We start from the raw sequence: 18,098 nt of genomic DNA, 5'->3' as shown, positions 1-18,098 counted from the left end.
GTCTGTCTGTGTGTTATTCAGATTACAGAAAAAGTGTGCTGCTTATAAATGTAAAAATGAGCATTTTAAATTGTCATCATTATTGCCATAATCGTAAGGCCAGTTTATGTTAGATACTTTGCACTTTGATATCCCACTGTTTTCCCTCGTTCTCTGCCTATTAACAGCTTTTCCAGTGATCTCCCAGCAGCTTTTGTTGCATTTTATTCTTATTTTCCTTGGCAAACCCCCAAAAGTCAGTGTAAATACTGTAAATACTTTCATCTAATATATTTCTCATTAAGTCAGTGATTCTACTCCTCCCCCTGCTGGTTAACCAGGTGAACTCGCCCACACTGCTCTACCCTGCAGTAGATGCTGGCAGTGATGCGGTCATGACAATGGTTTCCTGGTGCTGTTGTTGTGTAGAGCAGGTTTGGGGCCAGAGTTCAGTAATTGATTCCATGAGGATGCCCAATGCGAAGACCCACGGCACCCAGCTGGCTCTGCTGTTGGGTGGCATGCCAGTGTGCTGACATAATGCACAACGCTTCAAGCTCATTCTGCTAGCAAAGTTTATTTTCAGATTCTATTATTTTGAATTTTAAGGGATTCATTTTCACCTTTCCAACTTATGATCTGAATGTTGAAGTGTGAATAATATTTTTTAAACAAAAATAGATTTCTAAGCTGAAATCAAAGGTGATGTAAGCAGTGAAAATGCACTGAATTACGAATTTACAAACCCCATCCTGGTTTTGCCTTGTGTACAGACTTTTTGAGGCGTGTCAGGATGAGCTGTTGGGCACAGAACTTCTGATCCAGCGTCAGGAAGAGTTACACAGGCTCCAGGCCCGGCTGTCTAGAGCCTCCGTCTATCCTGGCGAAGACCCCCGCGCCTCCATACTGGACCTGGCGGAGCCCCTTCACAGCAGTCCTTTGGAAGCAGGCCTCCATCCACGCAAATCTAAAGTAATACAGTGCAGCTGAATTCAGATTGAATTCACATTATACAAGTTACAGTTGTAAAAGAGAAAGATAAAGTAATCAAATTTAACTGAATTCAGATTGAATTCACTTTATGCATATTACATTATGAATAATCCAAAGATAATGTAATCCAGACCATCTAGATTCAAATGGATTCACTTCAGATGTGTGTCATTCACACTATAACTTTCTTGAAGTAATTGCATTCAACTGAATGCTTATTTATGCAGGTTTTAGCATGATTGATGTAAAGCAAAATAAATCTACTTATTTTTTATTTATTTAGTTTTATTGATTTATTGTTTATTAAGTTTTTTTCATGTTTGTTGTAATTGACGTAATCCAGAACTGAATTCAGATTGAATATGCTAAAACTGCATTCCAATTTATTTCACTTAATGCATGTTACATTGTGAATAAAATTACTGCTTTTTTATGCAGGTTTTAGCATGATTGATGTAAAGCAAAATAAATCCATTTCATCTGAATTCACATTGAATTCACTTAAGCTTTGCATTATTGTTTATTTGAATGGTGTTTAAGTGTGAATGATGCAAAGCTGAATAAATAAAAGACAACATAATTCAGATTGAATTCAGTTTATGCAAGTTATAGTGTGAATGATGCAAACACAAAATAATTCAGTTTGACTTAAGATGTTAAATTGTAAATGATATATAGCTTTTCTGAATGAGAAATCAGAATCACTTTGAATTGTTACTAAAACTAAGTTTAACTCTGTGGGATGTTTTAAAAATGTATTTGTTTTTATTGTAGAATTTGTTTGGCCCCGAGTTTGTGAGGATGAGCAGCGAGCCAACTGTGGTTTTAACCGTTCCTTCATCCATAATGGTAAGACAGCTAATCTGCTTTGCTTCATACAGCAACGTATCTGTGCATATGTGTGCATTATTCGTTTTTGCATGTGTTTCGACAGAACAAGCGTGGGAAGGTGGAGGAGAGTCAGAGGAAGGTGGGGTTTGTCTTACTGAATGGGCAGAAGTTGGAGCTGTGTTGCGATGTGAAGGCGGTCTGTAAGGACGTTTTGGACATGGTCGTAGCTCACATTGGACTGGTGGAGCACCATCTATTCAGTCTCGCCTACCTTAAAGGTGCATAAACATCTCCTTTTAAACTGTGATGGAACCATGTTAAAATCCATTCCCTACCTTTCTGCCCCCATTAGTATTTTGTATACCTTTCTGTCTGATACCAAAAGCTAAATAGTCTTATTCTGTGATAAATTAAATTTCCTACACAGTTCTGTTGTTATTTTTTGAGTTTGAATGAAAGCACCATGCTGAATTTATTATATCTCATTGCTCCTTTTTTGATTGGTATTTAGGAAGAATTTCCTTGAAATGTCAACAGTACGATTTATGTTATTGGTACCTGTTCAGGTAAACGAGTTATTTGATTATGAAGTGTGTAAATATAACAGAATAAATAACTCTGTTGTTCTCTTCCTGACACGCTGCCCCTGTGTGACTTCTCTAGTTACGGCTCTAATGGACACAGGTGGTTTGTGTCCACAGATGGTTCATTAAGTTCTCTGACTCATGCCTCCCAAGCCAAAGGCTGCTTTACATGTTATGCTGTATTGAACTCTTTTAGCATAATCAGTTTTTATATTTCTTTCTGTTTCCTTTTTTTTAGATGACGAGTTCTACTTTGTTGAACCTGATGCCAAACTTTCAAAGGTAGCGCCTGACGGTTGGAAGGATGACCCTAGGAAAAAGAAGATGGATGTCAATTTTAATCTGTTTCTGCGTATCAAGTTCTTTCAGGATGATATCAGTCTGATACAGTAAGAGCTTAGGGGCCGCCTCACAACATAATCAGAGTCCAAAAATATAGTTTCTATCTTGTGAGTCGGTAGCTTTTTTATGTATTGCAAAATAATGCATTAAATCATTGCAATCTTTACTATCAGAAATGTAGCTAGAAAGCCAAAAACTTTTTCTGCTATTTTCATTTTATTGTTCCAACTCCAGAACTCAGTGTTGTAACATGTTCTTCTTGTTAGGCCACAAAAAAGAAAATATAAACCAGTTCACAGTGGGTTTCGATTATGCTGCAGTGACAAAAATATGTTTTTAAGGGAATAGTTTGAAATAGTTAAAAATATATTTGTGGTCTATATTCGTTTTCTCACTTCTTTCAGTTTAGACTTAGTTTGCATTGTTTGATCATACATGCCCAAACATGTCCTGGTTTTCAGTGTTAGGTTTGATCAACTGTTTGTATTCATGTGTATTTCATGCACAAAAAGTGTGTCTAGTAAAACAGTAATATAGTGTAATACTATTACAATTAAAACCTTGTACTATTTTAATACATTTTAAAATGTAATCTATTCCTGTGAAGTCAAAGCTGAATAATCAGACATTCTTATGAAACAATTATTATTATTCATACTTTTGAACGATTATTAATATATGCATGTATATATTTATATCTATGTATTATTCAGTTAACCCAAATAAATTAATTAACATTGCTTTATATAGACACACGATGACCAAACACCAGTACTACTTGCAGCTGCGGAAGGATATACTAGAGGAGCGGGTACGATGTGACCTGGAAAATGCCATGATCTTGGCATCTCTGGCACTGCAGGCGGAGTTTGGGGACTATCAGACTGCGGTACAAACCACAATTGGAAAAATAGATGAACATTTTATTTTTTTATTTTATTTGAGCACCACTGAAAATGCATTGTATCTAAAATATGAATTAAGATTTTTGTAAAACTAAAAAAATATATATATATCATCTTGACCATCTTGGCATCATCTTACATAAGTACATGTTTTCTTTGTATTCCATCAGCTCCATGGAAAGACATATTTCCGCACAGAACACTACCTCCCTGCTTCGGTTCTGGATAAGATTGATCAGACCACCATTAAAGAAGAGCTACCCAAACTCCACAGCTCGTACTACAACGCTTCGGAGCAGGAGGCCGAGCTTGAGTTCCTCAAGGTCAGGAACAAAGATTGCTGCAATCTGTTTTCTCTCAGATACTCTTGATTACAGCTGTTTGAATTTGAGCAGTCGCAAGACCAAAATTTGTACTTTGAATTTGGTTGTTGGCATTCACAGACATGAATTGGTTATTTTTTTGACGAGATAAGTGCAATCAGTAATTGTGAATAAACGGACCATAAATATTTTGATTCAGTTAAATTTCCTTTCCTAATAGCTGTTGTTGTGGTCTGCATGTGATTAGATCTGTCTCGTCATTTCTCTGTTATGTAAAGGTGTGCCAGAGACTGCCGGAATATGGAGTTCACTTCCATCGTGTGCTTCCAGAGAAGAGATCCCTGACTGGCATCATGCTGGGCCTTTACTCGAAGGGTGTCCTCATCTTCGAGGTCCTGAATGGAAATCGAACCCCTGTGCTAAGGTTCCCCTGGAGGGATACCAAGAAGATCTCTTTCACGGTAAAATGTTTAAATGTGCATGTTTACATTTAGTGGAAATCACACGGCTGTGCTGGAGTCTCCCAGAGAAAAGCCAAAGAAGCTAGTAACACCCCTTATGTCTTTGTGTTTCTGTATGGTAGAAAAAGAAGATTTGCTTGCAGAACACGTCAGATGGGATCAAACATCTGTTTCAGACAGACAGTCAGAAGACCTGCCAGTATCTGCTGAACCTGTGTTCGGCCCAGTACAAATTCCACCTGCACATGAAGGCCAGACAGAACAACCAAGAACTGCAAGACCTGGGTGAGAAGAAGAAAAAAAAATGAGCAAGCAAAATGGTGATGGATAAATCAAACACTGGTTCTTATTTTTTACTCTTTTTGAAGGAAAAAAGAACAAGAAAACACCATAAATATTGTAAATGTAGATTCAAATTGTATATTTGTTGGCAAGAAAGGCAAGAAATCTAAGATGCTTGATTTCTTTATTTTTATGTGCCACGTCAAGTTTGTGCCAGAAAGATCTTATTAATACATTTATTCAGAAACAATGCATTATGGTATATTTTTAACTGTACTTTGCATGTCCTTTTTCCCTCCAGAGAACTCTCCTCTGAGGAGTCTGCAGTTCTCTGACGGGATGGGCGCAGTTAGTCTGTCCCCTAGCACAGACCCTGAACTCTACAAGAGGATGTCCTACTCTGAGATCTCCCTCAGCAAGAGTTCGAGTCGGATCTCTGTTCCACCCGAGCCGCCCTATCCGGGGTTCAGCAGCAGCTCCAACACCAAGATGAAGAGTCGTTCTCATCATAACCTGGGTCAACTGCCTGAGTCACCAGAGCACAGGATGGTGCCTTTCAGTAGCCAATCACAGAGCGGCATGGCACGATCACAAGTGCTTGCATCAACACACCAACGTGCAAGCTCCGACACAGACTCCATCGCCGTCGCCAGACAGCAGGAAGGGTGAGAGACACATGCAAACGTATATTTGCAAAACAAATGACTGTTGCATTCTTGTCTTATTCGGTAGTCTTGTAGTATTACTTTCTCATCTCATCTCTCATCTGAAGTTTGTCTTATATGCAGGGTTTCCGCAGAGCATCAGAAAGCATTAAAAGTCATTAAATGGATTTAACGAAAATTAAGTCCTTAAAGGGTTACTCCACCCCAAAATGAAAATTATGTCATTAATCACTTACCCCCATGTCATTCCAAACCCGTAAAAGCATTGTTCGTCTTCGGAGCACAATTTAAGATATTTTGGATGAAAACCTGGAGGCTTGAGACTGTCCCATAGACTGCCAAGTAAATAACAGTCTCAAGCTCCATAAAAGGTATGAAAGTCATCATCAGAATACTCCATCTGCCATCAGACGTGCAATCTGTGTTATATGAAGCTACAGGAACTTCATACCTTTTATGGAGCTTGAGACTGTTATTTACTTGGCAGTCTATGGGACAGTCTCAAGCCTCCAGGTTTTCATCCAAAATATCTTAAATTGTGTTCCGAAGGCGAACAGAGCTTTTACGGGTTTGGCACGACATGGGGTAGTGATCAATGACAAAATTTTCATTTTGGGTGGAGTATCCCTTTAAATGGCATTAAAAGTCATTAAATAAAATGCCCTTTAAGTAAAAAAAAAAAAAAAAAAAAAATGCCTTGGAAATAATTTTAAGGGGCAAATATTGAAAATATTGCTTCAGAATAAATTACATTTACACCACAAAAAAAATAAAATAAAATGAAACATAAAAAATCCTTTTTTTTCTTTCTGGGCATGTCCCAATCTAATACTCAGAGGAGATACAAACTAAATTGCAATGAATTGAACAAAATTGTTTGCTCGCTTTTAATTCCAACTCTGACTATTTATTCTGACTAAGGCATATGAATTAAAGTAAAATAAAGTTAAAACTCTATGTAATTTCAATAATACTTGAATGTTCCATAAGTTCCAGCCTTTAAAAGTTTCAGAGTTTTTCCTTCACTGCCCAGACTGCAAGAATTTTTCCGTTATAGTTGGAGGTCATTTGCGTGTCTTTTTTCTAAATCTTTACACTCATTTTACACTTATTTTACAATGTCTTTATACCCATCTCACTGTTCTTTTCTGCTGTAGTTTATGATGTCTTTGTCCCCGTCTCACTCTCCTGATCCATACAGTTTGTCTTATTTCTTTCTGTCTTAACCCTTTTTTTTTTTTTTTTTTTTACAGTTTCTTTAATGTCTTTACAACTGTCTCACTCTCCTGCTTTATTGTCTTTGCTTTACACTGTTTTTACACTCGTCTCACTCTTCTGCTTGGTTGCCTTGTGACTTTACACCCGTCTTACTCTCTCGATTATCATTGTGTGCCTTTAAACTGGCCTTATACTTGTCTCACTCTCCTTCTCTGTTACTTTTGGTTTTCTATACCTGTCTCACTCTCCCACTCGTCTGCAGTTTGTTTTAATGTCTTTACGTCTGTCACACTCTCCTGTTTTGCATTTCTCTGTTGCTCTGTTAGCCTGGCACTGAGCATGCCCGGGGCTTACAGCATTAATCAGCTCTCATGGGAGACAGACAGCCGCTGTGCATGTGAGAGTGATGGTCTTAAAACTCTGTTTGCAGATGTTTGCAAACATTTTTATATTCCTCTGAAGATAATTGTTATGTTTCTGTGATGCATGCTCACAGGAAGAGTGTTCTTGTGAGGGAAGTCTTGATTTAGCAGATAGTAATCAAGTACATTTTTAAGAATTGAGTATGTAATTTTGGTTTCTAAATATGCAGTGTTGCAATATTAGAGTTGCGATACTATGGATTGATCAGAAAATGAATATAACTGCATTTATTCCATACTGTCGCTGGAGATAATTGCCTCTGTGCTGATTTTCATGATCATTTTCTTTATTCCCTGCATCATCAGTGTGTTCAGCGCCATGGTCGATGACAGTCCTCACTGGAGCCCCAAAAGCATGAAGAAAGAGTCCGACTCTTCCTCCTGTGAGGACACAGGACAGGCATATGTCGTAGGTGAGGACAACGAGACACAACCAGCTGTTTCTTTCTTATCTCTACTCGAGCCTGTCTGGAAAATGGCTCATCTCCCTCAAAGAACGTGTCTGCTTTTGAATGTTCTTTTGCTGTCTCTAACTTCCTTGCTTTGTAGTCTCTCTCTTTTGATAGTCTGTCAGGATACTGGGCGGAATCTGTCTGTGCCTCTCTCTGGAGTCAGCCCCTGTCTGCCTCTTTCGTTTTATCTTTTTTTCAGTTTTTTATAGCTCTGTTCCTTTGTTGATTTTTTGATTTTTACCTCTCTATTTCATCCCATCAGCCGCTGTCAGATCAGAGAGAGCAACAGCCCAAATCTTCCTCCGCATGCAGACCTGCCAACCTGTACGCATTTTGTGTAGTGGCTTTTGACCTCAATGTACGCTGGTACGATTTGTCACTCTAAACTACGCAAAAATCTAGTGGCGCCCCTGTCCACGCACAGTATCCAAACAAGCAACAGAGTTCAACCAAGCAGAGCATTTTTTTAGTTTGTTTTGCATTTAAATATTTTCTGTGTTTTATTTCTCTCCTAGTAGCCTATAATTTATAGTTTCAGTTCAATGCAGCTTGCGCTCGCCCCGTTAGATGATCTGACAGAAAGGCTGCATGTGAGGCTGACAGAGACACGCTGTTTGAAATGTGCTGTTTTCCTTAATGCATAACGTACATTTCACAGGTATATTCTTCATCTGTAAATGTTAAAAAAGCCATGGAAATATTTCCATTTTGCTGTCAGAAGTGCATGAGCTTTTGCTTTAGCGATTCTCGGCTAAACTCCACAGACTTCATTTAGAACGAGCGCCGCAGCACCCATGCGCGCCAAACAGACAGCGCTCAATGAAAGAGGAGCACAATAACTCTACATTTTGCAGAAATATTTGTAGTTGGACAATAAATGTGACATATGTAGAATTTTAAACCTACAAGTAAGTGTATTTGTATGATAGCACTAACTGTAAAGTGTAATGGGGTAATCAAAATAGCCTTTTAGTCTGTGCTTTTTATTATTTTTAGTTTAGTAACTTTAACTTCTGCTTTAAAAAATATGTTTTTTGTTGTTTTTAGATTGCAGATTTCAATGTAATGTGATTTTAACCTTTTTTTGCAAATAAAATATGCCTATATGCTAACGTTCACTTTATTTGTTTAATCCAAATACAAAATACCGAGATATATAGGCTACTGTATACTGCAAATCAGCCAAAAATACAGAGATATTAATTTTTTGCTCATATCGCCCAGCCCTATACAGAAGTGTACTGGAGCTTTTTTCCTTTTTTAAATAGCATTAAAAAAAAAAAACTAAATGGCAAAATTAACTAAACGGTTACGGTAAACAGTAAAAAAAAAACACTTCACCACACACTCCCCCCCGCCTGCCATGCTGATGGTACTCAAAAAAAATTTCCAAGGTTGGCAGGTCTGCGCATGTAGAGAGATCCCATAGAGAGATTACAGTCTGAATTTATGTGCCTGTGCATGCATCATTGCATTTCTATATGCCTGAGAATAATACAAGCATTTATACAATTTAAAACCCACTGTCAGTGTTTGGCTGATGCTGGTTTTCAGTGGTTGTAGGTTGATATTATACTGACTGGCTGTGTGTGTCACAGTGATTTAAGCAATCTAAAGAATTGTTTTTGGGTGAAATTGACCCTATTTATTTTCTTCATGCATGTCCCTGGTCTTTTGGTGCACATAAATCCAAAGAAATAATTTTTTCTTTTCGGGTGACATACAAAATTATTTAACTTTTCGATCTCTTCATTTTGGAATGTAACAACATGATTCAGTCAATTCCTAGTGGAAATTCATTTGGAAATACATGATGTAAAATGTAAAATCTTTAACCATAATGAAATCATTATTATTGATTTAAAATGAGGATATAAGACCTCAGTCTTCAATACTTGGTATAACTGTGAAGATGTATTGAAAAAAAAAAAAATTGGGTTAAAATGTTTTTGAATGTAATCTCTTATGCTCACTAAGGCTGCATTTGTTTGAACAAAAATACAGTGAAAACATTAATATTGTGAAATATTATTTCAATTTAAAATAACTGTTTTCTATTTTCATATATTTTAAAATGTAATTTATTCCTGTGACTCAAAGCTGAAGCAGTATGCATCTTTGATGAATATAAAGTTCAAAAGAACAATATTTATTGAAAATGGAAATCTTTTGTAGCAATATGAATGACTTGACTGTTAATTTTCAACAGTAAATATCAATTTAATGTTTCCTTGCTAAATAGAATAATTAATTTCTTTCCAAAAAAAAAAATAAACTAAATATATTTTACTAACCTAAACTTAAAAAAAAAAAAAATCAAATTGTTGAATCATATTTACTAATAATATGGACAAATAATATTTGACTTACCCAGTCAGAGTCAAACTATTAACTTGATCAAATATATAAAAGCAAATTAAATAAGTTGGTTAAGATTTCGAATGCATTTATATATTAAAATAAAAATATGTGCAAGAAAATGTGCATTATGCATTAACATGAATGATTGATTTTGAAGGAATTGTAAGTATTTCAGGATATATTAATTTCCCCTTTATACATATATTAAATTTCTGATGTAGTTGTGTCTGTCTGGTGAGCATGCACAGCTCTGGAGTGCCCTCTACCTCTGCCTCCTCAATAGGAATCACTGGTATGCTATATTGTCATTTAGCTTTGTGTAGCACAACACAGCTCTATGTATGTTTTTTTTCAGTAGTCAAGTTGAGTAAGTCCTGAAAGTTGGTAGGAAATGTCATGTCCTGGCTCTAAAACACTAACATCTGCTAAAATTGCAGTGAACTTTTAGTGAAACAAAACAGGCCTGTTTTTAATGTCAATGGCAGTAGTTTACCCTCGCAGTGACACAGTCCTCTGCTTAATCAGAGCTCAGGAACCCAAAGTCTGACGAGAACTTGCCAAATCCAACATGCCCTGGATTGCTATGTCTTCTCTGGTGTTTTACATGGCATGGCGAACATCTTTTCAATGGCACTTCTCTCTAGCGCACACACTCGGCTCAAATTTCATTGGCGTCTGTCTCTGGCTCAGACATGTTCTGCTTTGCTAAGCTGTGCGTTTTAGCAGCTCTGAAAAACGGCCGTGTTGTGGACTAATCTCCTTCATCCTCGAGAATGAGCTGCTGGCCATGGCTGTTAGTATAGCACATCAGAGCTGGGCCAAACATAATGCTGTCCCTTAGCACCAAGACACTAGTTATGAAAGATTAGCCCAGCTTATGGAGAGCTGTGCATGTGTTTGACACGTTTAATACCAATACAGACACACAGAGCAAGCGTTAGTCTGCTTTCGCTAGCTCTTCCCTCTAAAAGAGCAGGTCTTCAACTTGTTACAGCACAGATGTATTTAAAATTTCCTAACATTTCTGTATTTGAACAATTATAAAAACAAAATTTTTCACATATGCATGTTTATTTTGTAAATTATGTATAGTTATTTATTTTTAAATATAATGAGATTTGAATGAGATGACTAAATATACTGTTTTCCTAAATGTATATAAAGCGTTAGATCTCAGTTTATATAAAATAGTAAAATAAAAAAGTTAGTTTAGTCAACTAAAATTATAGTTAACTGAAACTAAAATTAAAAGCATTAAACAAAATTTTGATTACTTCAAATAAAATAAACCTTAACTGAAAAAAAATTAAATTTTTTTTTTACTTTACAGCTTTTTACAGCATCTCATTTTGATTTAATGTATTAAAATAACTAAAATTACAACTGAAATACAAATTAATAAAAATTACATATATACAAAAAAAAACACAATTACTAAAACTTTATCTAAAATTAAAATGAAAACAGATGATGTAAAAATAAAAACTGATTCAAAATAATATAAATCAGTAATCAGTTTTTATTAATCAGGTTTATTTAATAGTATTTAAAATAGTACTAATAGTATTTAGTTTTGATTTATTTATTTATATATTTTAATGAGTCAGTAAAGACAAGCAAATTTTTTTTTGTTTATTTATTTACGAAATATTAAGTGTAATATAAAATTATAGCTGTGTGTGTACAAACATACTATATGACGCCTTAAAAAATGAAATAAAAGATCATTGTGGTCTGTAGAGAGATTTTTTTTTTTTTTTTTTTTTTTGCTTTTTTTTTTTAATTTTGAAAATGTAAATCTGTGAACAGGATTTTTTTTTTTTTATTGTGTTCTTTGGATTAACCTTGATAACACTGGCTGTTAGTTCTCAAAGTGTGTTTATGTATGAATGAACACGCTCTGTTTTAAAAGCCAGACCTCTTCCCCTCTGGTATATCCCACCACAGACTCCCTGAAGAAGAAAGTACATGCTTTACCCTCCCCAGAGCGAGAGATACAGACCGTAAATCTCAAGAAAGATGTCAAGTATGGGCTGGGTGAGTAACAAAACCCTCTGCTGCAAAAACAGGTTCACATGTCCAGTCACACAAATGCTGTTAAACGGCCAGATTACCAGAACACACATCTCTCGTCCTCTTGCTCTCTCTCAGTCACACAAATGCTGTTAAACAGCCGGACACACCACACACACACACACACCTCACACACACACACACACACACACAACTGTGACAGGAATAAAGCGTAGTGTGATAGAGGTCTGGCAGAATGTGCTGTGTTATGTCCGCCTCAGATGGTGTCTGAAGTATCTTATCAGAATTCAGCCTGAATAAGAGGTTGTCTATCACTTATAGGAGAAGCACATTTAGTTTATGCACAAATGACAGTTTCAGTAAGACATCTTTGACTCTTTGGAAAGTTGTATTTTTGTAGTGACACAGTAGAATGAAGTGTGTGGTTTGTGTTGCGCTCAGGCTTTCAGGTCGTAGGCGGAGAGATTTCTGGCCGTCAGGGCCTTGGGAGAATTGTGAGATCATTAACATCAGGTGGATCAGAAGAGGTGAACGGCTGTCTGAAGCCAGGTGTGAAACTGGAGAGGACTGATGCTTTCACCCTTGATTCTTTATTTATATGTCATTCTTTGAATTTTATTGTTGGAAGCATCATCCGTTTTAGTGGAGAAGTTCACAGATCTATTATTACTAACTATTGTTTGTAATACTTTCAAGTACTGTGCAATAATTTAAAAATGATTTCTTTTTTTTGTTTTTATTTTTGGTAGTATGCAATAATTTAAAGATTATTTTTTTATGGATTTTTTTGGATTGATTTGATAATTCTGGAATTGTTTTATTCCTGTAAAACAATTCCAGAATGATATTTTAGAAATTTCTTTTAAAGGTAAACTCTCAATTTAGTATACTTTAAATCATTTTTCAGTGCTTTAAATCATTCTAGAATGACTTGAACGGAACCTAGAACTCTTTGAACAACCATCTGTAAATGATTCTAGAATCCTGACATTTTCCATTTGTTCAAAGCATTCTGGAATCATTTTGAGTAATCTAAACAATTCCAGAACACTTTGAACGATTCCATATTAGTAAATTGAGATACTATTATGTTTTTGATTCATATTTTGAATGACTTTTATTTTGATATTTTCTGTTTTCATTTTAATTTGAAAGTTTAACTTTTTTCTCGTTTTTGATATTTTTTTAAATGTCTTAACAGCCTTTATTAATGTGTATTTTAATTATAAAATATATAGTATATATATATATATATATATATATATATATATATATTATATATATATATATATATTATATATTTATATATTTATATGTTTTTTTTTAGTTTTAGTTGACTGTAATAACTCAATTCCAGAATGCTTTAAAGATTTTGGATTGTTCAGCGTAAGGTTGTTAACTCCACATTTGTGCATTTCCTAGGTGACAGGCTGTTGAGCATGAATGATGTCAGTCTGGAGAGCCTGTCACATGACACTGTGGTGGAGATTCTGCAGGACGCCCCTGATGATGTCACACTGGTGGTCTCTCAACCTAAAGAGAGACTGTTTCCAGGTAATGGAAATAGTATTTTTGCAGCTATATGCACAATGCAGTAAGCTTCCACCAGAATATTGCTGAGAATAGGCTTTTCTGGAGAAATTGTGTTATTTAGATGACAATACCATAAACGAGCCTCTTTTTGCCTCTCGTAGACTCTCCTTTAGGAACCCATCACTATAAATCAGCCACACAAAATCAGGAAGTAGATGTTGACTCTTCTTCTGAAGATCATACCCGCTCCCCCAGCCCTCCTCCTGTCTCCAGCAAAACATCTCCGCCTCAGTCCGTTCGACAGGGGAGCGTCAGCTCGCAGGACTCCAGGACCGAGAGTGCCAGCCTCCTGCAAACAAATCTCAATGGATTCCATCGCAACATTCCCACTGAGGGTCCTGCACCCGCGCAGTCGCTCGCCACTGACAGCAAACCCTCTGTTGAAGCTACACCACCAGCTTTGCCCCCAAAAACCAGGAAGTCCAAAGTGCCGGACGTTCCTAAAGAGCTGGAATACTCAGACAGAGGGGATTCAGACATGGATGAAGATACATACTCAAGTAGCCAAGAGAAACATAAGACTAAAAAGGTAGAATCAGTCTCTGTAATGATTTAAATGAACTTCACCTCAAGGTTTTGAGTTTCTAGTCAGCATCTGTTTGATATGAACTTTGAGATGTGTGCTTTTTAAGATGCTTAAACTTCACTGAAAATATTAAACTGATTTTTTTTTGGAATAAATAGGACAGTTCTCCCTTGCTCATTGCATCCCTCCTTGGAGTTCCCTACATGTGATCAGATGTAGAACATAATTCAGGATTTTCAAACATATTTCACATTTACACTGTGTCCTAACCAGGTGCGATCAGACAGGTTTTTAACAATGAATGTTAAACATGTTTAGTGGCACTTGCCAAGAAAAACGTCCTTAAAACTATCAATCGTTCTAGGATTTGGGATGTCAAATTCCTGCACCATTTGGGTTACAGACATCGATGATACCTTGTGTTTTATTACCTTTCTAAGCAATTTCAGCATCCCATAGACTTGCATTGAATGAGGTACTTAAGCCAAGTTTAGGGTCGGTAAGATTTTTTAAAATGTTTATGAAAGATGACTCTAATGCTCACCAAGGCTGCATTTATTTGAACAAAAATACAGTTAAAAACAGTTATTTTGTGAAATAATATTGCAATTTAAAATAACTCTTTTCTGTTTTAATATATTTTGAGATGTAATTTATTTCTGTGATGTAAAGCTGAATCTTCAGCATCTTTAAATCCTTCAGTGTCACATGATTCATCAGAAATGATTCTAATATGCCGATTTGCTGCTCAAGAAACATTTCTTATTATTATCAGTGTTGAAAACAGTTGTTAATATTCTTGTGGAAACCCATATAATTTTTTTCAGGATTCTTTAATAAATAGAAAGTTCAAAACAACATTTATTTGAAATAGAAATTTTTAAAATACATATTTTTTTAACATAAATACCTTCATTTTTTAAAATGTTTTATGCACCCTTGCAGAATAAAACTATTAAATTAAAAAAAAAAATTTACTGACCCAAACTCCATAGAAACCACATGAAACCAGCGCAAATGAAAAATGGACCAATGGAAATTCAGTATGGGCAGTTCTAAACATCACAGCTAAGTGATTAAGATATTTTGTCATGTGTAGTTCAAAAACTCACTTGTCGCTCCGGGTTAGTACATCACATACTGAATTTCATTTTTATTAGTTCCACATTTCTTAGACCTTCTGTTTAAAAGCTAAAATCATTCTTTAGGTTCAAAACATACACTTCAGAATCACACAAATGTCAAATATTAATGAAAACATTCTAACTGCTTGCGACTGCCCCTCGCTCCCTTTCTGACCAGTTGCATTTCTGAATGTAAATGCAATGCAGTTTTGCATGTAAACACCATTAACCTCTGAGCCCTTGACCCTTGCATGTGTACGGCTGTGCACGGCCTTGTATTCACCCAGCTCTTCTCTATTTACAGGAGGTTTCTCCCAACATCGTCACGGAGACTTTAAGTGCTAGTAGCCCAGAAGTCAATAGCCTCCAGCCTGGAGATCTATTTGACGTTGAGCTGTCCAAAATAGACAGCAGTCTGGGCATTAGTGTCACGGTACTGTTCGGAAAGGTTTCCGCTCTCTCTTTTTTTTCCTCCTTTGTTTCCCTTTGACTTACTTTTTGTGTGCGTGTGTGTGTTGTTGTTTTTTGTACCCTTAGCCCTCGCTCCTTTCTGAAGCTCCTCGCTTGGCTTCAGTTTTGGGAAAGTAAATTTGGCTCTTTGCATGCAGATTTTTACAGGCATTTGAATTGGCTCCTCCACTAACGGTAAAGCTGACACACAGTAGGTACAGCAAAGTGCCGAAACACGCGTGGCCAACTCAACATGCCACATTTACAGTTTTATTGTGTTCATAACAGAGAAACACTAATGCCTGCATAGATTTGCATTCACTTGTCTGCGGTTTGATTTTAGTGATCTTTTTTGAGATTCATGAGCATGTGGTGTTATGTTATTTTTTTTTTTTTTTTTTTTTGAAAATTCAGTTTTTCAGAATACTGCAATGAAATTGCATTAATCATCAGCTCAAGAAATCAAGTGGTTTGCTTTGATTGTTAGAATGGGTGTTGATTTTATTAGATGGTTTAATCATCATCATGAAATTTGCTTCACTTATAATCTACAAAATATAAAATGAGCATATCCAGTCAATTTCTTAATACATGAATAGATCCAAAACACATGGTTATGGCTGTGACGTCTCTTAATGGCTACAGTAACATGTTTGTCTGTCTCAGGGTGGATCAAACACAGCAGTGAGGCATGGAGGGATATACGTCAAAGGTGTCATTCCTAAAGGAGCAGCTGAGCTGGATGGGAGGATAAAGAAAGGTAAAAATGAATTATTTAAACACAGTTTTAAGTATACATCATTGTAGTACTTATTGTACTGAATGTAATTAAATTATATTAATATGTGTATTATATAATTATATTCAATTATATAGATTTTTTTTAAAATCATACAATTTTAGATTTTACAGAAATAATGCCGTAGTGCAAATAAAAATAAAATAAATAATAAAATAAAATAAAAATCTTTGTGTTAGAAATTGGGCTACATTTTCTTTTTTAATAATGTAATATAATATAATAAAAATATTTCATTTTGTTTTATAGTTTTATCATTTTAGGCTTTTGACTGCTTTCAGTGTAAAAAGGCAATGCAAATTCAGTATGCAAACATATTCAAGAAAACAAGGCAAATCAAAATTCATTATGCAAATATTACAAAGACATCATCAATATACAATAGTATAATGTTAGATCATTTATTAAATAAAATAAAAATAATGTAGTATTAATTTCCTGCTACCCTACAATAGGACAAGCAGTTTGGAACAAATGGATATAATGTAATATAATATAATGTAATGTAATATAATAATAAAAAAACTTCCCACAACCCTAGGACAAGCAGTTCAGACAGTATTATATCATATAGTGTATTACATAAATTAAATAATAACATAATATTTTTCGTATTTTGACAGTGTATATTTTTTATCACATTCCCAATTACAAAATTAAAATGACGTAAGCCTGTGTGTTGATTTTGTGTCGGACAGGCGATCGTGTGGTGGCTGTGAACGGGAAGAGCCTTGAAGGAGCGTCTCACAAACAGGCAGTAGAGATGTTGAGAGATACTGGCCAGGTGAGAACTCTGGGTGTGAGGCTGCATTGCGCCCCCTAGAGGACTGCCCTTCTCTGAAAGTTTAACTGTGTTTTTTATTTTTTAATAAATTCCCACTGTCTAGCTGGTGCATCTATTGATGGAGAAAGGTCCAGCCCCAAAAGACAGCATTCATGCCCCTCTGACTCAGCAAGGCATTTCTGAACCTCAGAACGCAGCTGTGGAAGAACCTCTACCATCACCACCACCACCACCACCACCAAAGAAAGCAGAATACAACTTCATTACACCAGGTATGAGGTGGAATCGACACGCTTGTTGGCGAACATGTTAAAATGTGCCAGAGGTTAAACATGTGGGCTGGTTTTTGAACTTTGGAAGAGTAAACCGGTGTCCTCTTTCTCGTTTACCCCCTCCAGATAACACTTTTGATGTGGGTTTGCTGAAGAACACGTCTGGTCTGGGCTTTAGTTTCAGCCGTGAGGAGAACATTCCCGGAGAGCCTGTGGGCTCCAGCATGGTCCGGGTCAAGAAGCTGTTTCCAGGGCAACCAGCAGCTGAAAGTGGCTGCATCGAAGTGGGTGACGTCATTCTGCGTGTCAATCAGACGTCACTCAAAGGACTGTCACAACATGTGCGTTCACCCTTTACTTCAGTCTGTGAGGATTTAAGTAGTGTTTACTGCTAAATACTAAACATCCAAACACAGAATAGCGTTATTAAAACATGTATTTTCTTCTGTGGTGTTTGTCAGGAGGTGATCTCTGCTCTGAGGGGCACAGGACAGGAGGTGACCCTTCACTTGTGTAGACCTGCACCAGGGGTCTTACCTGAGATGGACCCTGCCATTAAAGTAAGACTTTTAGTTTTCATCTCACTCATAATTCGCGTCCATGCATCTAGTTCCTTTATCTAAAGGAATATTCTGCTTGGTTTTCACTCAAGAATATCAACAAATTACTTCAACACTCATTCCATGATAAAGGTAGTG

The 18,098-nt window shown here is 36.1% G+C and overlaps 1 protein-coding gene across 3 annotated transcripts in view; it reads left to right on the top strand.

Moving 5' to 3' along the window:
* Positions 1-18,098, top strand: part of LOC109051771 (tyrosine-protein phosphatase non-receptor type 13-like) — a 69,236-nt gene that overhangs the window by 38,472 nt on the left and 12,666 nt on the right. Inside the window, exons 11-31 of one of the 3 annotated variants that reach the window (XM_042778685.1) lie at positions 753-951; positions 1,747-1,821; positions 1,907-2,081; positions 2,626-2,776; positions 3,480-3,618; positions 3,805-3,957; positions 4,236-4,418; positions 4,541-4,703; positions 5,002-5,365; positions 7,312-7,420; positions 10,053-10,110; positions 11,766-11,855; positions 12,294-12,401; positions 13,275-13,406; positions 13,547-13,974; positions 15,400-15,543; positions 16,212-16,305; positions 17,043-17,128; positions 17,232-17,400; positions 17,527-17,741; positions 17,862-17,960. In XM_042778685.1, the coding sequence (XP_042634619.1) occupies positions 753-951; positions 1,747-1,821; positions 1,907-2,081; positions 2,626-2,776; positions 3,480-3,618; positions 3,805-3,957; positions 4,236-4,418; positions 4,541-4,703; positions 5,002-5,365; positions 7,312-7,420; positions 10,053-10,110; positions 11,766-11,855; positions 12,294-12,401; positions 13,275-13,406; positions 13,547-13,974; positions 15,400-15,543; positions 16,212-16,305; positions 17,043-17,128; positions 17,232-17,400; positions 17,527-17,741; positions 17,862-17,960 (3,334 nt within the window). Of the gene's footprint in view, positions 1-752; positions 952-1,746; positions 1,822-1,906; positions 2,082-2,625; positions 2,777-3,479; positions 3,619-3,804; positions 3,958-4,235; positions 4,419-4,540; positions 4,704-5,001; positions 5,366-7,311; positions 7,421-10,052; positions 10,111-11,765; positions 11,856-12,293; positions 12,402-13,274; positions 13,407-13,546; positions 13,975-15,399; positions 15,544-16,211; positions 16,306-17,042; positions 17,129-17,231; positions 17,401-17,526; positions 17,742-17,861; positions 17,961-18,098 lie in introns of those variants that run through there. The other 2 variants (XM_042778682.1, XM_042778684.1) reach the window with 2 other exon arrangements.

The sequence above is a fragment of the Cyprinus carpio genome, chromosome A21 (genome assembly GCF_018340385.1).
Source record: "Cyprinus carpio isolate SPL01 chromosome A21, ASM1834038v1, whole genome shotgun sequence".
Classification (NCBI taxonomy): domain Eukaryota; kingdom Metazoa; phylum Chordata; class Actinopteri; order Cypriniformes; family Cyprinidae; genus Cyprinus; species Cyprinus carpio.
This window is presented reverse-complemented; position numbering and strand designations above follow the sequence as displayed.